The sequence below is a fragment of the Polyodon spathula genome, chromosome 29, assembly GCF_017654505.1.
Source record: "Polyodon spathula isolate WHYD16114869_AA chromosome 29, ASM1765450v1, whole genome shotgun sequence".
NCBI classification, from domain to species: Eukaryota; Metazoa; Chordata; class Actinopteri; order Acipenseriformes; family Polyodontidae; genus Polyodon; species Polyodon spathula.
In genome coordinates, this window is record NC_054562.1 from 5,466,278 (window position 1) to 5,486,178 (window position 19,901).

Sequence of the window (19,901 nt, forward strand, 5' to 3'; positions counted from 1 at the left end):
TGTACTGCTCTTGATTTACAGAAGCTCCCAGATATGCTTCAAGCTCTGCTTGTGGATCGGGGTAGGGTGGGGGTGGGTTTCGTGCCTCATTGCTGGTGTCGGTAGCTGCACGCCCACCTTTGCCTCTCTGTGGTTTGAACAGTACCAGCAGTGGGTAGACTAGTCTGATGAACAGGAGCAACGACACTGTGGCTGTTAAGAGTGCTAGTTTTTTTTAGAAAGCGTTTTTATTGCACAAGATATGCATATAGAGTTCTTCTTTGCAACATACAGGTCACTGTTTGCAAACTGTATAATTGTTGCATGTCAGACCAAAAAGGCACCAGATTTGGCATCCGATGCAATCTGAAATAGATTAACCCCTGGGCAGGAAGAATGGTAGGAGACTTCAATGTTTGATTTAACACACACACACTGACACACAACAGCTCAAGAATGTCTGCACAATCATTCTAAAGCATTACTCGGTACAAAATGATCTTTATAACTTATGCTCTGCAAGATCCTATAGCCTGTACAATGCACTGGTTCATTCCAATATAAATCAATCAGATCAACAAATATAATAAAAACTGACAAGCTTCCCTGTATAAAATGAAACCTGATCCTCACGTCAGAGAAAGTGACTGGCACTACATGAATCGCTTAGCCCTTATAAGATGCAGCCATTGCATTTACAACTGCAGCGAATGGGGGAGTGCACGCTAAATGTGTCCTTGCCTTCTGTGCACTGTGCTTCGTCAGGAAGCAGGCGTTGATGGTTCACCAGTTGGTTTACATTGCCTAGCTGCAGGCAGGCAGGCACGTGGCCGCTCTTTCTGTCCGTCATGTGATCTAAACAGACCGACAACCTCAGGAGGTTATGAATACCAAGCTCTATTCTGTGGGGGTGGGAGATACAAATGTAAAGAAACTGCCAAGCTAATATTTTCAACAATTTAACAAGCTCCTGTGTTAGAAAAAATACTGTAGTGTGGCACCAAAACTAGTGACACATACAGGCAATCCTTGACTTCAGTGTCCTTTCTGGCTGCAGATCGGATTGTAGATTGCAGCCCGCAGATAGAACCGGCTGCAGCCCCGGTTTGATACTGGGATCGAGACGAGTTTAACAGACTGGTTTCGTGTTGCAGATGGAAATGTGTCCCTCGAGTGGCTTTCTGACCTTTTTTTTTTTTTTTTTTTACTCTGTGCAAAACTCACTTTAACACAAACAGAGCTGCAACCACAGGGACTGCACTGTCCAACTAAACAGAGAGCAAACACAGCAATGATCAAGAGTCGATTCGGTGCGGTCCGACAGAAAGGAAAGAATGAAGAAAGAAATCATCTCACAAAGAATGTTACTCTCAGTAACATGGATCACCCCAAACCACACTCTTGTATTCATATTAATTTTTCTTCTTTCAATTTGAAGTCTTATTTTTACTTCTGGGTTAATGAAAAAAAAAAATTCTAGAGATACTACTGTGTACAGTGAGAATCCCTTTAATCGCATCTTATTTTCTGTCTTTAAGAGGCAAGATCTCCAAAGGCCCTTAATTGATACTGGATTCATACTGGTTTCAGCTGCTATATTTAGAAACCTGATAAAGACTGGGCAACCCATGTGAGCATAAAACCAACATCCATTCCCCTTCCTCCTTTCCATTAGCTGCATCTGTAAAGAACATTTTTAATTAGTTAGACCATCAAAACTAGCCTAATTTACAAGCTTATTTTTTGTTTTTGGGTGCTTACAATGCAAGCCTGCGTACAACTACAAAAAGAAATGATAGAAGCTGCTTGCTGACAAGCTGCGCTATCCACACAACACAGCACAATAACACACACACACACAGAGGATGGGGATCTCCTGAACAGAAGATCATGCAGAGATGGAAATAAGACTCCTGTTGCATAGCAGTTTGATCCATTCCCGGTTTTACTATGGGTTTAATAAGACTCCCATTGCTTAGCACTTTGACCCAGTCTGGAATGAGCGAAACTGCTATGCAATAGGGAGTCTTATTTCCAACCCTGGCATGTCTAATATAACCTGGCTATAATTGCATTGAGCCCCTCAAGCCTTCATCCAGGTCCCGAGCAGCACCAGGGCGAGGGATCCCAGCAGGCTGCTCACGCTGGCAGTGTGCTGTCCGGCCTCGTTGCGGTACTGATCTTCATACAGCATCATGGAGCGGTTTCCGTTCATGGGGTCGGGGTAGTAACCGCGCTGATCCTCCTCCGAGAAGTCGTCTCCGTACCTCTGGTGAAAGCGTGGTCTCCCCATGGAGCCCAGCCCGTACCCCACTGCCGCCCCGGCCACTGCCCCCACCGCCGCCGCGCCCGCCATCTTCATGCCCTGGTTGGACGAGCCGCGGTTTATGTGCTCTCCCCCTGGGGGCGGGGCCTTGGGCTTGGATCCGCCCCCGAATCGGCCTCTCAGCCCGCCTCCTCTGGACCCGCCCCTGCCACCTCGCGATTGGACCACAGGGGTGAGCGTTGCCAGGAGCAACAGAGAGGCCCAGCTGAGAGCCAACACGCCACTGCAACGCATTGTGGTGCACCCTGGGAAAACACAAACAGATAAATAAGTTTGTTTTATTTATTATACTATTATCTGTATTTCTTTCACAGTTAGTACATATTTCACAATTTACATAAAATGTACCTACATTTAGGAACCTGGCAGCCTGTTTAGTTTGCTTTCTGTAAATGATTGAACACACATTGCATAGAGCTGCACGATTTCTTTAAAATGCCTTCAACGAAAAAGACACCAGCGGCATCAAAGATGGGAAATCTTTCTGCCAGAGATCGCCCGTCCTGTACATTTCACACGTCTGTTGTTATTTTACATAAATTTCTCCAATTTAGCATTTACTGTTTTTCAGGAAAGCAGCTCAATACTTAGGAACATTTGCTGTATAATAACTCCAGAGAACATTAGCAATTTTGAATGGGACAATGATATTACTTTTCTGCTTTAAAAAAAAAAAAAATGCAACAAATTTTGCTTCATAAAGTCGGATGAAACTTGTTGAATAATGTTCTGTTAACATATTGAATTACACACCGCTTTGTGGTTTTCCATATACTTAATGAAATACTGACAAATTGAAAAATGTGACATTTCTAAACCTAACATGATATATACTCTACTACTACTAAACCCAGAAAAAAAAAAAAAAGAATATAAAAATAACACCAAAAACAGAGACAAACACAAACCTGATTGACAATCCTGAGGGTTTGTAGGTCTCCTGGCTGCAGTGCAGCCTCTTCCCAACTGTGTTCTGCAAGCCCAGTTTCAAACCAGTTTCAAAAAGCATTTCAATGGAGTCTCCCGAACCTTAGTAATTGTAATCAAATTTTCTTCTTGTAAAAACACAGGCAGTTTGCTATCTAGTAACATTGCCCACCCCCACACCAAATAAACAGGCTTACCTTTTGCTTGCTTTATTTGATAAATAAAGACAGCAGGCAGATTGTATTCTAGATTCTGTAGCTGAATCCAAGTCTATTATTCCTGGCTCCTACCCACCATCTGTCATCCAGCAGCTAATACAATCCAAGCAGCTCTCGCAGCCAATCAGAGCTTGCCTGTTGTTTTTCTCACACCTGCCCCTCCCCTTGCAGCCGATTGGACGGGACTTCATAAACAGGGGTGGTGCCCAGCAGTCCGTCATTAACACCTATTTTTTTTTTATTCAGGTTGTCAAGGGAGACGATCAGAGGCTGTGCGAGATGCTGTAGGACATTCTGCATGCACTTAACGAAGGGGGGGGGTCAGGGGTTCTGCATCATAGGAAGCAGAAGGACAGCCACAATGCAATGAGGCAGGCATGAGCCTTCCCTTCCCAAATGATCTTCAGTGGCAATGCAGACAGACAGACAGTGGCAACACAAAGGCAGTGCAATGGTTCTCATTGTTAAGGTGCTGGTAACGCCAGCGCTGCAGAGCTGAGAGTGCAGTGTGTAGACTAGCACTCATTATTATTAAGGTGTTGGTAATGACAGAGCTGAGAGTGCAGTGTGTAGACTAGCGCTCATTATTATTAAGGTGCTGGTAATGACAGTGCTGAGAGTGCAGTGTGTAGACTAGCGCTCATTATTATTAAGGTGCTGGTAATGACAGTGCTGAGAGTGCAGTGTGTAGACTAGCGCTCATTATTATTAAGGTGCTGGTAATGACAGTGCTGAGAGTGCAGTGTGTAGACTAGCTAGCTCATTATTATTAAGGTGCTGGTAATGACAGTGCTGAGAGTGCAGTGTGTAGACTAGCGCTCATTATTATTAAGGTGCTGGTAATGACAGTGCTGAGAGTGCAGTGTGTAGACTAGCGCTCATTATTATTAAGGTGCTGGTAATGACAGTGCTGAGAGTGCAGTGTGTAGACTAGCGCTCATTATTATTAAGGTGCTGGTAATGACAGTGCTGAGAGTGCAGTGTGTAGACTAGCGCTCATTATTATTAAGGTGCTGGTAATGACAGTGCTGAGAGTGCAGTGTGTAGACTAGCGCTCATTATTATTAAGGTGCTGGTAATGACAGTGCTGAGAGTGCAGTGTGTAGACTAGCGCTCATTATTATTAAGGTGCTGGTAATGACAGTGCTGAGAGTGCAGTGTGTAGACTAGCGCTCATTATTATTAAGGTGCTGGTAATGACAGTGCTGAGAGTGCAGTGTGTAGACTAGCGCTCATTATTATTAAGGTGCTGGTAATGACAGTGCTGAGAGTGCAGTGTGTAGACTAGCGCTCATTATTATTAAGGTGCTGGTAATGACAGTGCTGAGAGTGCAGTGTGTAGACTAGCGCTCATTATTATTAAGGTGCTGGTAATGACAGTGCTGAGAGTGCAGTGTGTAGACTAGCGCTCATTATTATTAAGGTGCTGGTAATGACAGTGCTGAGAGTGCAGTGTGTAGACTAGCGCTCATTATTATTAAGGTGCTGGTAATGACAGTGCTGAGAGTGCAGTGTGTAGACTAGCGCTCATTATTATTAAGGTGCTGGTAATGACAGTGCTGAGAGTGCAGTGTGTAGACTAGCGCTCATTATTATTAAGGTGCTGGTAATGACAGAGCTGAGAGTGCAGTGTGTAGACTAGCGCTCATTATTATTAAGGTGCTGGTAATGACAGTGCTGAGAGTGCAGTGTGTAGACTAGCGCTCATTATTATTAAGGTGCTGGTAATGACAGCGCTGCAGAGCTGAGAATGTTATTAATAATGTTAATTATTCGGTAAGTTTGCTGAAAACGACTTTATTAAAAACAGGAGTTACTTATTGCAGACACTTCAACATGTAAAATAGATTATCTATCTGTGTGCATTTAAAAACAAAGATATTTTTTAAAAGCAAATTTTAAAGAAATGAATGTGGTTGCCAAATTCTTTTAACTTTTTCGCTGGACAGAAGCTCTGAGGAGTGCTGCAAGACCAAACACAGTGACTCTCAAGATACAGCCAGGCTCAGTCAATCAGCAGTCAGAACATTCAGTCAAAACAAAGCACCCTACCAAGTTTCAACACAAGATATTGCTCATCTAAAAATGCAATGGTTGGAAAATGAGATGCCGGAATTATTATTCTTATATTAGCCAGGCAATAATGAACATAACTTGCACTGGCTCGGACTGCTCCAATTAACAGGGAAAATCAAAAATAAACACCCAGAAAACAGCAAATACAACATCCCTCCATTCTGTGCTTTATCCCTGTGCTCACAACTGCTTCAAATATACAAGGCCCTGGACATAAAATGATGAAGACCTGCCATAACACTGTCAACAGGGCGCTGGGCCAACGTGGAAAGCCAGCACTGATGCAATGTAACTAGTTCAGTTGTTAGTTTTTTCTGAGTAATTTATATATTACAGAGCACGTATGCACCACAAAACAGTAGCATTAAGAGACACTCATTTTGACTTGAGTGTGAGCTACACATTGCTTCTGATTATATGTCCAGCCCCCTGCAGTTTATTTTCAGGGTCCAACTGAAACAAGGTCCTACTGTCCACACGGCATCAGTTGCACAGCAGGTTAGAAATGACATCTTCAGGCTCTGCTACAGCTCCAGTAGAACAACAGGCAGGCGTCCGAATTTGGGCTCCGACACTGGGGTCCCTCTGCCTTGTTTCCATCTCCACTGTGTACCAAGTTGAAAGTGGGCTGGAAATCAGTCCTGTTGGTTTCTGTCTGGAGCAGTGTGGGCTCATCCTGGTTTAAATGGAGACCCTCGTCAGACAGCCCCCGGTCACAGTGGAGGCTCGCCAGCAGAAAGCAGGCGTTCGATCTCCAAGCGTCCAGTACAGCGTTAGATAAAGAGGACTCACGCCACAGAAAAAAAGAGACACGCAGGCAGGACAGGTGGAGAGCTGTCAATTCTACACATATACATACATTCAGTCTTGCTTGCTGGTACAAAGAGAAAGTGCATTGATTCAAATGGAGGATGAAGGAGGGCACGGTGCCAGCAGGCTCTGTGCCACTGTGATCTTTGCCCTTGGCTAGCTGGCACAAAAACAAGCCCCTTCTCTCGTGTGTAGGGGGGTGGGGGTTACATGGAGGTCGGCCCATTGCCTAGGTGCTGTATCTTCTGTTGGATCATTGAGCGAATGGTTGTGTACCTGCAACACAGGAAACTGGTCAGTGTGTGGACGCGAGGGGCTCAGTGGGGGCACAGGTTGTAAATACAGGCTCAGCTGGGTCACCTGTCATCGAATCTCATGGAATCTTACACCCACATGCAGCTGGATCAATACAATGTCGAGCAATACTGCTCAGGTGCTCATTTCTCTCACTGTAGGGCAGGACGAAGTAAAAAGAAAAGAAAATAAAATAATGATCTCGAACTGATTTTTTTTAACGGCATTACACATTCTCTAAAACACTGTGTGTAATTATCTAATCTTTGTTTAGCAGCTCAAAAAAACCATGCAGAATCTATCACGTCCGCATTTTCCACTCTGATGGACAGAAAGTTATACCGAGTAAAACCACTTTTTATGGTGGTTTTAATTTTTAAAAAAAGTTGATCATCGTTAGTCATTATAGTTTAATCTTGAGGTGAATGTTTTGGATGCTGTAGGCATTTGAAATGGCACACAGTGATGCTGAGATTGGAAGTAAATGGTAACGTGACAAACACGTGACTATTTTGTATTATTTATAAAGACTTTGCCGAATAGAAAGCAAATACAAGTGTTTCCAAAGAGACTCTAAATATTGTCTTTTAATTCCGTGCCTCCAAAGGCAATAAGAATGAAGCTCGCTTTCCTGACTTTGTGCAGCAACAGCGCCCTCTGAGAGGTACTCTCTGGTACTGCAAAAGCAATGGAGCAGTATTACGAGGCTGGTATAGGATTGAAGCTGTGACCTTTCCACGCACACCTACTTTGTCTTGAGTTTCTGAACCTCGCGGTCCTCCTCCTCTTTCAGCTTGGTGATGAAGCTCTGCAGCACTGGCATCTCAAACTTGATGTATTGAGCCACCTGAGAGAGGGAGAGGGCAATGCACTGTTCATTGTTAAATTAGACAGGACGGGACAGGGGGGTTATATTGTTTACATTCTGTTAAGAAGGAAGGGTGTGATATTCTGTGTTATTAACATTATGTTTTATTTTCTATAACGTGTGTTGAAATGCTTTGGCAACACTGGATCACTCCTGCCATGCTAATAAAGCCAGTTTGAATTTGAATTTGGGAGAGGGGAGTGAGAGGGAGAAGGGGAGAGGGGAGTGATAGAGGGAGAGAGGAGTGAGAGAGGGAGATGGAAGTGAGAGGGGGAGAGGAAGAGGGGGAGAGTGGAGTGAGAGGAGTGAGAGAGGGAGGGCGAGAGGGAGCGAGAGATGGAGAAGGGAGTGAGAGAAAGGGAGGGAGGGGAGGGAGAGAGAGTGAGAGATGGAGAAGGAAGTAAGAAAGGGAGAGGGAAGGGAGGGAGAGGGGTGTGAGAGAGGGAGAAGGGAATGAGAGAGGGAGAGGGGAGTGAGAGAGGGAGAGACCCCAGTGACAAACTAGCTCAGCAGATCCAGGGAGAGGGACGGAGAGGGAGAGGACAGCGAGAAGGTGAGACTCAGGTAAGAGCCACAGGGTTCCTCATTGGGTGAGTTTTCTTTACAACACTATAGTCCAGACATCAAATCTAATCTTGCATAATATTTCATTTTCACTTATCAGTGTTTAGAGGAACTTTGAATGTTAAGGTTAAACTATATGAAACTAAGAGAAGCAGATAAACGCATGATTCACGAGAAGAAACACATACAATCCTGCTCACCCTTCACTTGAGTAGTTTTATAGTTTTTAAGTTATGGATGGGGTGCCGACATTGGAATGAAAATAATACAAAAGCCATAATATTTCCAATAATATTATTATTATTATCATATTTTCACTGTCAGTTTACGACAGTAAAAAAGGCAGCGTGCCGGACGAATCAGCTTTCAAAACATTGACTGGTACTCCGCTGTAAAGGTGAGGGAAGGACAGCTGTCCATGTTTTGAAATGAACACACTGATCAATGGATTTAATGAAAATGTGCTAATAAATACTTCTTAAAGGTGAGTATCTGCAGCACAGCCCTCTGAATGCCTGCACAGGAATCACTCATGAGTATCTGCAGCCCTCTGAGAGCCTGCATGGGAATCACTCACGTCGTAGGTGACCTCCTCGCCCAGGTCCTTCTCCATCAGGAAGATCTTGCTGACCTGCTCACAGGGGCCCTGCAGCACTCGCACAAGCAGGGGGTAGTCTGTCAGGATCAGCCTCTGACGCTCTGAAACACACACAGAGGAAAAAAGAGAGACACATAGAGAGACACAGAGAGGGACACACAGACAGACACACAGAGGAACACAGAGAGAGACACAGAGGAACACAGAGAGACACACACAGAGGAACACAGAGAGATACACAAAGACACAAAGAGACACACAGAGTCAGCTCTTTCTACAAGAACCTTTCCCACACACACACACACACACACACAAGCACGGCATGTGAAAGCGTCAGCATTCAGACATCAGTCAATCTGAAGCGCTGTCACTGAACACAACGTTTCCTTAAAGCAAAGAATCACATTTTGATATCTTTCAGCATGAAGCACTGGAGCAGCAGCTCTAGTCCATGATAACCAATCAATACAGTGCTGTGTATTTCACAGGAAAAATGAAAATGGGAATACATTAGAAGCATTTAGTATGCGTTCCGCATTTCATCAGTGCTTTCGAGTGGCGTTATCTCTGCCACACTGCAGATCAGTCTTTCTTTACTTCCTCGCTGTTTAAAGTCAAGGGTCTTCCTATTTGACACCCAGACATACTCAAAGCAATGCCTATCTAGAATTACTTGCTGCTGATTGGCTGTTGAGATTCCAAACCCAGATTGCATGTTTCTAGCATTTGTTCCCCTGGTCCCACCCCAAGCAGGCTCTTGAAAATAAATGACATTTTTTTCCCCCCAAAACGAAACAATGCTCAACGAAACACTTGTGTGGTCAGATGAACGTCTTTTTGCAAACTGTCGCTAAACGAGAGGCTTAAATGCTTTGTATCTTTTTTTTTTGTCAATTCTGCTGTCTTTCCAAACCCCGTTTTATATAATATATAGATATATATTAATATATATATAGATATATATAGATATATTATATATATATATTATATTAATATAAAAAACCATTATTTGCTATATGACGCATATATATTTTTTTATAAATTTATTCATAAAATAATATCTTGACCCTACGTGGACAGAGAAATAGGAACACGTTTTTATTTCAGTTTGTTGTACGCAATGCAGCTGGTGTGAAAGTCTCCATAAATATATAATAGTCTAAAAAAAACAAAACGATGTTACGCTGGACGCTGACGCTTTGACGTGCGCTGTGAAGGGACTCTATGAATCTGGGTGAAATACACAGGAAGGCCACTAGAGTCAGTTTTACTCGTTGGAAACACAGGAGTGGGAGGAACGGTCGTAAAGACTGAGGAGAGGAGGGTTTGACAGGTTAGGAAGAAGAGAGGAGAGAAAGGGAGGGAGAGAATCGTACCTCCACTCGTGTGCACCAGGTACAGCTCGAATTCATCAGGAGAGTTTTCAATCTGGGGGGGGGGGAAAGAACCAAGAGGAATCAGTGCAGCCTCTGAGTGCCGCAGACGAGCTCCAAGCTGCTCCACCCGGCTGCACGCAGCCCAGGGTTCCTTCTGAAGGTACCTTGAATTTGTTCAGCAGCAGCTTCAGCACTTGAGGCGTTGTCATGGTGCTGTTGATCCGCACGTTCGTCACAGAACCATACGCAGGAGTGAAGACCGCCGTCTGGAACAGACACACACACACACAAACACACAGCCAGACAGACACAGACACACACACAGCCAGACAGACACAGACAGGGTGTAGAGAAACGTCAATGATCAGAGTGAATGGCAGAAAACCAGTTTACTATAAAGACACTTGCATAAGAATAGATACTAAAGCAACAGCTCGCTCTGCCTTATGCTTAGCATGTAAAGTGATAAGGCATGTGCTAGAATGCATGGGAAAGGGGGCCTATGGTAAATAATGAACCACAGTAAATGAAACAGAGAGTAGTCAGTGGTTGGTTGCACCTGAGTGGAGTAACAGCTGCATAACTTATTTCTATTCTAACTAGTAAGATAACAGAAACACACTGTAGTCACATATGCTCTGAGCTGATAGAGTATAAACAGCTGGTATAGAGGAGACAGAGAAGCCCCCAATACCTCCAGATCATCAGGCTCATCAGTGTATCAGTCTTCAGGGGTTCAGGTAATCTCGTTGATTGCCTGTCTCTGTTAATACTAGAGGCACGTATTGCATCTATACCATAGCGTTCAACGTAGACACCAGAAGAAAACGTCTGTTTGATTAGCTGCTGTACACTGCTCTTCCCTGTCGCTGTGCATTATAAATCACAGAAATCTAGTTCCTCTCATCCTGCTTCCTCTCACACCACGTATCCACTCACTGTATAGCTGAACTTGTAGTAAGTGAAGTCCTGAAGGTTTTCAAATAATTTATTCTACCATTAATTGTGCAACTGAAATGTCTCACAATCCCATTCCTTCTTTCGGGAAGTAAGGGGGGGGGGGTGGGATCCCCCCAAGTAGGGGGAGCCCTCTCTCCCCTCCTCTCTCCTCTCTCCAGTCACCTTGTGGTTGTAAAAGTGTCCGTTGATGGAGAATCGGTGGCGTTTGAGTCGTCGCTGGTCGCTGGGGGTCCGCCGGTTGCCCCTCCTCCACACGCCCGCATCGCTCTTTGTTCGGAGGAGCTGAGGGGAGTCCTCCTCTTCGCACTCTGTCGAGCCTGCGGGGGCAACTCTTATCACAAGGAGTTGCATGGACTTTATACACTGCGTTTTACAAACGGCTGATCAAGGCTTTAAATTGAAGCCCTCTGGTTATTTCTGACTGGATCATGTTTCCTTCCTACCTGCATTGTTCTCCTCGGCAACAGAACTGTTCTCTTCTGACTGGCTCTCCGGCTCTGTGATCTGGATAGTGGGCGTTTCCCACTTTGTGCTCTCAGGCCTGCAAAGACGACAGGTGTCAATCAATCAAGAATTCCTGAAGATAACTTTAAAAACCGCAGCTTGTGAAAAGTGAAAGAGCTACCATTGAAATTCAGTGAGGTTACTGTAAATCAGGAATGGAAAGAAGACTCCCGTTGCATAGCAGTTTGATCCATTCCTGGTTTTACTAGGTGTTTAATAAGACACACCTGGGATTGTTACCCAGACACTGTGGCTAATCAAGCTCGCAGTAAAACCTGGAATGGATGCAACTGCTATGCAATTGGAGTCTTATTTCCCTCCCTGTTAAGACTCTAATTTCCTAAGCATTTCAACTTTAACATGATGTATACATATGTGTGCGAGACTGTATGTATACATCATGTATGATATGGAAATGATATGAAATATTAAATTAATAACCTCACATTGCAGTATTGCATACACACTGCAGCTGACCCTACGCACGTCTCTGATAACGTTTAGCTCTGACTTTGTTTAAATGTTTTAAGTCTAAACTAGTTCAGATCTATTGATTTGAAGGTTCAATTAAATTCGGAATGTTCTGGTGCCGCTCACGTCTGTGTGTCCAGCGTGCAGCCCGAGTGCCAGGATGTGGAGGAAGGGGGCGGTTTGATTCGCTCGTTGTCATCTTGCATCTGCAATCTGATTGGCCGGCGCAGCCCCCAGAAGATGTTTAATAAGCCCTCCACTATCAGCTCCTCCTCCTCCTGCAAAAATGAATACAGTGGAGTAATCAACCAAGCACACACACTGACACAGACACACACACACACACGTGCACTGACATGCACACACACACACACACACACACACACACACACACACACACACACAGACACACACAAACTCACACACACTCACAGAGACACACAGAGAGCCCCACGCAGGGTAATTGATCGTCTTTCACAGCACACAGCCTGTTTCACTATTGAAGAGGATCCCGAAGAGGAACAAAGCACCAGCTGACTCAGTGGGGGGGCTGCGGGGTGTCAGAATGATGGAGGAGGGGAGGGCTTTACATGCTCACCTGCACACAATTGTTTCCATGGCAACTAGCTGAACACCCAGACCCTCCATTCAATTTCCAGTTTTTCAAGCCAAGTCAGTGTGGCTTAGTGGTTAGAGCTGAGGGACTGGGAGGCAGTGTAGTCTAGTGGTTAATGCTGAGGGACTGGGAGGCAGTGTAGTCTAGTGGTTAGAGCTGAGGGACTGGGAGGCAGTGTAGTCTAGTGGTTCAAGCTGAATTTAATAAATGAATAAACACACAAACCAGTCAGAGCCCCTACCTCTCTGTGTCGCAGCTGCAGGTTCTGTCCCTCATAGTACAGGTTGTAAGTTTTCAAATGTGACAAAAGTCCACTTCTGCAACAAACAAGTAAAACATGCGTCAAGAGTCTGAAAAACTGTAAAGAAAACACTTGTACTGTAGAGTCCTGTTCACAAAACTCTGAGGACTACTAGAAAGAATGTTATTTACTTTTAAAATACTTTCTTAAAAAGCATTTATAAACATGCTCACAGTTTAAAATAATTAGTTTGTATGAGCTGATTTTTTCTAACTGATTCGGTTCGTTTTGCAATTGCATTCACTTTCTATCATGCCCATCCTGATCCAGCATTATTAAAACTGTCAAGGGTGAAAAAAACAAAGCCACAAAAACCACACACATCTGAGGACAATAACCCAGGGTGCACTGCATAGCTCTCATTTTGTCATGTGACAGAATGAGTGTGTCCAGCACAACGAAAATGCAAATCCAGCGAAACGACCAAAGTTCTTCTGAAGGCAAAACAAAAGGACCCTAAACGCTTTGAAAATGGTTTCAGGAGCTACAGACTTCATCTCAACGGTAAAAACATTCTTTAAAAAAAAACAAAAGAGCTTAACAAAGCATCCTTGGCAGTTTTGTGAATAAGAGCTCTGACAGCTGCCCCTCCCAGTGCTTACTTGGCGATGTACTTGTTCTTCCCGATCGGAACCGAGTCCTGACTGCACTCCATTCTCCCTCAGCCAGGGGGAACCATCGGCAGCGCTGCAACGGGGAGAGGGGGCCACATTCAAAGAGCGCACATTTCATTACAAGCCGAGTACAGCACAGCAAATCAAGGATCGCAAATCAAACAAGCACAGTGACTGCTCATCAGAATTCCAGTCATACACACCAATTTTTGCCTGATATATTCATGCCCTTTCAAGGAGTGCAAGCGCTTTACTATCACCGGGACCAAAGAGGAGCAAACCTCTTACATCTATTAGCAATCTGCTGTGTTTTTACTGTGGGAGACTTTAGGAAGGGCCTGTGGTTGCTTAGGCAGCCAGCCAGGCTTGAACTGATTCGCTCTGGAAACACAAGGAATAATGCAGCCTTTATCACTGTCAGGACGGTGGGGTCCCATGCAATCACATGACTGGAGCAACTGCTGAGTGCTTCGGAGAACAGCCAGCATGACCTCCTCTCGGGTATCTGTGTGGGATCGTACACAATGTGTTCCAGCTTGTCTGGCAAGTCTACACAATCCAATCTGCGCATCTGTCTGTGTGTGTGTCTGCGTGTCTGTCTGTGCGTGTGCGTGCAGCCATGGTAAGAAGCAAAGGGCTCGATCTGATCAAATGATACCCAGCCAGGACAAGCCACTGCTGGATTTTGTTAGAGAATTTTACAGCACTATGGGAATCACCTCTGGGAGCAATAGGTGGTTGAAGCAACCCAGCGCTGTAAAATGCTCTGAAAAAATGATCTTGCTGCTGTATACAGAAGACTGTATTGCTTGGTCAACTGTACCAACTTTCTGCACTGGGCCCTGTTCTGAATTATGTGCTACCAACTACTGCATTGTGTTTGAAGATTCAAAAGTGTGGGGCAAAAGTCAGAGTCAGACAATCTCAGACTAAGATCCAGGCCAGAATTATCCAGCAAAATGCAGCTAATGCACACATTTAACTGGAGATTAAATTAATTTGAAAAGTGCTATACTATACTGTGAAGCTGACATCTGGAAAACCAGCAATCGATGGACTGTAGACAACACACTGCACTTCGCACTGAAGAAATGTGCTGGAATCTTTGACGACCAGTCTGTGACCTCATCACCGGAGGCTGGAAGCAATATCCCTACGCAACCCCATAGAGAACCATGGGGGAAAAAAGAACTACTTTTTAAGGAACTACTTTCTGCTAGCAGAAGAGAACAACACCTAAAATGCATGACAGAAGTTTAAAAATCCTCATTCTGTGTCGGCACTGACTGACCAGTGAAGATGGACTGCTCTGGTCAACAGGCCTCATTACTGGGCTGGTTTGTCTGGGAATCCCCTCTATGTCAAGTGCTATTGCTCAACTGCTGGCATTATCTCCAACAGGAAATGATATTAAATACATTAATAGTCCACCTATTTAGTGTTTAACAACAGTCATGATTTAAAAAAAAAATAATCCAATTGTGTTGTAGTGGAAATGGCTAAAAAATCTTCATACTTACAGTTTCAGGAAGGAATTCCGATGAGTTCGACAGAGTGCAAGCAGAGAGATAAGCGTGCTTCAGCAAACCCACGACTTTATCAACTTGCAATACAAGACCAACACCACGAGCTCCAGGTTAGCAAGTTATTAATCTCCAAGCAGCCTGTGCTGAAGTCTTGAACGAAGCTCTGAACACACAAGCCCCAATCTCACTTCAAGGACAGACCAGCCTTCCCTGTTAATAGCCCCAAGCAGCCCCCTGCGAGCAGGCTGGGCTTCTGAGTTTTAGTTTCGGATCAGGTCCTCTCAGCTTCCTCATCGAACCCTTTACAGGAAACCGAAATGTAACGCAACTCAAACTTCCCCTTTCTCACTGACAGCCTAAAAAAAACATGCAGCCCCTGATGAGCCCACTGTAGACATAGCCAGGTCCACACAGCGGATATAATTACTTATAGCCAAAACGAAGGATTCCCTTTTATGTCTGTGAAACAATACTGATTTAGCGTGTATCACATTACAGAAATGCAGCTTGTGTTCCGATTTTAGGTTAGAAAAATTAATTTGGTACACAATGCGTGAAGTGAGATACACGCTCCACGCTGGGTGCTCATAGAAAACTGGTTTGTATTTCAGCCTCACTGTGCTGATCAGCATCGAGGAGAATGCAGAACTCTGCCCTGCCTGCCTGCCTGCAGTAAATGAACCAGAGAGGAAGCACGGCAAACCTGATAAGGAGATTATCAACTCTGACTGCAGTTCCTCTGAGTTCGAATCTTTCTTTACCACTCTAGCTTCTATAAGCATGGTGTGCAAACCTGAGGAGATCACATGTTTATGGCAATAGCAAGTGCTAAAAAAATAGCAGAAATAACACAGAATATCAGACAGCTGGTTCAATCTGGGTAAAACGACTCCCTCCAGCACAGCGGAGCGGTAGACTGATCCCAGTCTTGGGTAAGCCCCTCTACCGCTGCACGACTTATTTCCATTCAAGACACTCAGTTGTAGTTCAGTTTTGCAAAGTGCTAACACAGTGATAATTCAATCCTATTTTTTTTTTTTTAAAGGAGAAAACCCCCATTTCACAAAATCAATCTTCAGCAATCTCAGGTTTCCCATTTTGTAACATTAACCTGAGACTCTCTCCTTTCTAAACAAGTTAAATGCCATCGGTGTAAGAGCTCTGAAAGCACGGCTCGCAGGGGGCCGATCGCTCGTTTTGTGCTGAATTTCCGGTGAGTTTCACCAGCTCCGTTTCCTACCACAAGCCTCGTGGTGTCAAAGCTTTGCAGTTCTCATCTGTGACGCAATCAACGCCCTTCCGATCGCAGAGCGATTTGAAAAAGAGAGGACAATGTAGCGGAGACTCATTTCGAAGAAGCCTAACCAAGGTTTTGATGTCGACTCCTTAACTCTTTTTAGCATCCCTGCTCCCTCTTTCTACTTGTGTTTTGTATTTCAAATATAACGATAAGTTGCTGTTGCTGCTGGCTCGTCCCGAATCACCTCATGTGTTCAAGCTCACTCTCTAGCTCAGACCACGCACCCAGCAGCACTGTAGCTTAACAACAGACAAGGTGCCATACAATACAGTGTGCTCATACTTAACCAAAAGCACCACAATGCAAGAGGAGCTGGCAATAACGTTAATACAGCTAATGGTAATAAAGTGGGTAGTTAGCACTCTTTTAAAGAGGAACAGGTATAATGTTGCCAGTTAATGAGAGTAAAGAGAATTCTGCAGTGTCTTTATACAGCCACTCTGTATTTAAACAGTTTTATGAAGCCCAGCTGGAAGGTCTGGATTGTGAAATGTTTGCAAGCGAAGCTGTTGGAACGAGATTGAGAAATAAGTATTTCATCTGCAACAGTAAGTGCGGTTTGTGTTTGAAGTTCTGACCTCTGAACCTCTGCAAAGAATGTGATGCACCCTCCAACCGCTGAGCTACTCAATCCTACTGCCTTGCACACTGCAGCCGAGCGTTTTCTCTAACCACTGAGCTACTCAAACCCACTGCCTTGCACACTGCAGCCGAGCGCTTTCTCTAACCACTGAGCTACTCGAACCCACTGCCTTCCACACTGCAGCCCAGCGCTTTCTAACCACTGAGCTACTCGAACCCACTGCCTTCCACACTGCAGCCGAACACTTTCTCTAACCACTGAGCTACTCAAACCCACTGCCTTCCACACTGCAGCCCAGCGCTTTCTCTAACCACTGAGCTACTCAAACCCACACTGCAGCCCAGCGCTTTCTCTAACCACTGAGCTACTCGAACCCACTGCCTTCCACACTGCAGCCCAGCGCTTTCTCTAACCACTGAGCTACTCAAACCCACTGCCTTCCACACTGCAGCCCAGCGCTTTCTCTAACCACTGAGCTACTCAAACCCACTGCCTTCCACACTGCAGCCCAGCGCTTTCTCTAACCACTGAGCTACTCAAACCCACTGCCTTCCACACTGCAGCCCAGCGCTTTCTCTAACCACTGAGCTACTCAAACCCACTGCCTTCCACACTGCAGCCCAGCGCTTTCTCTAACCACTGAGCTACTCGAACCCACTGCCTTCCACACTGCAGCCCAGCGCTTTCTCTAACCACTGAGCTACTCAAACCCACTGCCTTCCACACTGCAGCCCAGCACTTTCTCTAACCACTGAGCTACTCAAACCCACTGCCTTCCACACTGCAGCCCAGCGCTTTCTCTAACCACTGAGCTACTCAAACCCACTGCCTTCCACACTGCAGCCCAGCGCTTTCTCTAACCACTGAGCTACTCGAACCCACTCTGCCTTCCACACTGCAGCCCAGCGCTTTCTCTAACCACTGAGCTACTCAAACCCATGGCTATATACAATGCAGGCATGCATTTAACACCAGTTCCTTGTTTCTTGAGCTCTGAAAGTTAAACCTGCTGCACAGCAAAGTACAGACAGTTCATGTAATTACTGCACTGGATATGAATAGGGCTGTACTTTTATCTGCTGTATAATTATGGCTTCAAGTGGTTGGGCTTACTGTTCGGTTCTGGCAGGGAAACACAAAATAGTCTGTGTTTGTTTTGTTTGTTATTTTCACAACAGCGATGACTCTATCAGCTCTCTCTTTCGGAATATCTGGAGCACAGATTTTGCTACAGATTTCCACCCCCGAAGCAATTAGTGGCTGGCAGACTCGCTACCTGCCACGTCAAATCAGACAGCAACCCACACCCTATTGACAGTGTTTTGGCAGGTGTTTCTAATTTAATGTCCAGTCCCATACAGTGCATGACTCAGTTTCTGTTGCCATGGCACTGTTACTGCTGACCACCATCCCCACAGAGTCCTATGAAACCGGTCTAGCCACATCTACTCCACATGGACTCTGACTGCTTTATGGCTATAAACCAACTGTATTTATTTAACAGAGTGGAAACTCTGAGAAAGTTAACAATAGTCCGTCCCCCCCGTCCCGCGTGTATAATTGTACCATGTTAAGTTTTAAATCTATGGAACTATTTTATTTGGCACAAACGTTTTTATTCAAAGTTTTGGCAGGGCAAACAATTTTAATAGTTCTAATATTTTGGCGGAATAAAGAAAAAATAATTGAGAAGTAATCGTGGGGTAACACAGCTTTAATATTCAATTATAACTGATAGCCAGCCAGCTGCGGTACTGCAGAAGCAAACAGATCAGTACAATTACACGCGGGGAAGTTGAAGGATGGGGGCAGGCATCGTTTGGATCCTGCAACGACCTTCACCGTCCAGATCTGCAAAACAAGCGGCGGAGCTCCCAACTTCCAACCGTGTAGGAAAGGAAGTGATAGGGTGTCGAATATCCCCCCCAGGTCAATAATATACGCAACTCGAGGTGGGGAGGGAGAGATGTTAACCAAGCCCAAATTCAAAATGGGGGACAACCAGCGGGACTGTCATCCAAAACTGAACCAAATAAAAAGATACGCCAACGCATCTCAGCTCTAAAGAATTCCTATACAATCATAACCTTACTGTTACAAACTCAACGCAACACCGCAGCACCGTTACAAAAAATAATAATAATAATAATAATAATAATAATAATAATAATAATAATAATAATAATAATAATAATAAAACATCGTCGCAAATTACACACGCACAATGCAAACTAAGGCAAATGTGTAACACCCTCCCGGAGACACACACATGCGATCAATGCATTCATAAATACTGCAGCCGGTTCTATTCACGAGATTTAAATGCATACATCCAACCTTGTTACACAACAGCCCCTTCCAAACAACAGAACATGATTCATTCAGCTGATCTCTTTATATAGTAACATGTGTACAGAGTCCAGAACTGTAGCTACATCAATAACGTGACTTCCCCGGGGTTTACACGGCAGTCGTGTGTGTGTGTGTGTTACATTGCTAATTCATTTGACACTTACTTAAAACATGCCTCCAAGTTCTGCCATGCAATTGCCGCCTCGGAAGCGCCGGTGATCGATTTTTTTCAGTTTTTTTTTTTTTTAAGTTTATTTAACAAAGTGGCGATTTCCCCTCCCCGTTTCGTTTTTAGCAACGCATTGATCACAATGTTACCAATCTGGTAGGGGCGGGGCCCCGCCGTCTCATCTGCTTGGCATAGATAGGGGGAGAGGCACCCAATCAGCGCCGATCTCACGCCGTTTTTTGTTTGGGTCCGCAACCAATTGAAGTCAAAGGGGGCGGGTTCTGCTCGCAGACAATGCACAGCACGAAGAGACTGTGCCATATGTCCAAGTTTGATTTAACCCACTGTGAACCGGGCAGTTTTTAATTTAATCCAGTTATACTTTCCGTAACATCTGGTCGTCGGTGGACTTTAAGGCACGGGGTTTTTTTTTTTGTGTTTAAAACGGCATTGTGTTCGTATATACTTC

General features: G+C 44.7%; 2 protein-coding genes across 5 annotated transcripts; both read right to left on the minus strand.

Moving 5' to 3' along the window:
* Positions 1–937: 937 nt before the first annotated feature.
* Positions 938–4,003, minus strand: LOC121302083 (major prion protein-like). Of its 2 annotated transcripts, XM_041231898.1 has the most exons (3): positions 3,430–4,003; positions 3,214–3,334; positions 938–2,550 (listed from the first exon to the last, which is right to left on the minus strand). In XM_041231898.1, the coding sequence occupies exon 3, from the start codon at positions 2,537–2,539 to the stop codon at positions 2,063–2,065; it is 477 nt and encodes a 158-aa protein (XP_041087832.1). In that variant the 5' UTR covers positions 2,540–2,550; positions 3,214–3,334; positions 3,430–4,003; the 3' UTR covers positions 938–2,062. The 2 variants fall into 2 exon arrangements, with proteins under 2 accessions (XP_041087832.1, XP_041087831.1); XM_041231897.1 differs by lacking the exon at positions 3,214–3,334.
* Positions 4,004–5,394: 1,391 nt separating this feature from the next.
* LOC121302314 (ras association domain-containing protein 2-like) lies at positions 5,395–19,587 on the minus strand. 3 transcript variants are annotated; one of them, XM_041232184.1, is made up of 11 exons: positions 19,428–19,587; positions 13,491–13,575; positions 12,829–12,904; positions 12,098–12,249; positions 11,440–11,537; positions 11,159–11,313; positions 10,201–10,302; positions 10,037–10,088; positions 8,640–8,761; positions 7,380–7,477; positions 5,395–6,612 (listed from the first exon to the last, which is right to left on the minus strand). In XM_041232184.1, the coding sequence occupies exons 2-11, from the start codon at positions 13,541–13,543 to the stop codon at positions 6,543–6,545; spliced, it is 978 nt and encodes a 325-aa protein (XP_041088118.1). In that variant the 5' UTR covers positions 13,544–13,575; positions 19,428–19,587; the 3' UTR covers positions 5,395–6,542. The 3 variants fall into 3 exon arrangements, with proteins under 3 accessions (XP_041088118.1, XP_041088117.1, XP_041088119.1); XM_041232183.1 differs by lacking the exon at positions 19,428–19,587 and adding an exon at positions 15,023–15,579; XM_041232185.1 differs by lacking the exon at positions 19,428–19,587 and adding an exon at positions 15,023–16,104 and having other exon boundaries at positions 6,526–6,612; positions 7,376–7,477.
* Positions 19,588–19,901: the final 314 nt, after the last annotated feature.

Coding starts and splice junctions, on each gene's coding strand:
- LOC121302083 (XM_041231897.1), bottom strand. CDS start 2,539: ATGCGTTGCAGTGGCGTGTTGGCTCTCAGCTGGGCCTCTCTGTTGCTC.
- LOC121302314 (XM_041232184.1), bottom strand. CDS start 13,543: ATGGAGTGCAGTCAGGACTCGGTTCCGATCGGGAAGAACAAGTACATC. Junction 12,250..12,828: donor TGCAGCTGCGACACAGAGAG/GTAGGGGCTCTG, acceptor TCATTTTTGCAG/GAGGAGGAGGAGCTGATAGT. Junction 10,303..11,158: donor GACACTTTTACAACCACAAG/GTGACTGGAGAG, acceptor TGTCTGTTCCAG/ACGGCGGTCTTCACTCCTGC.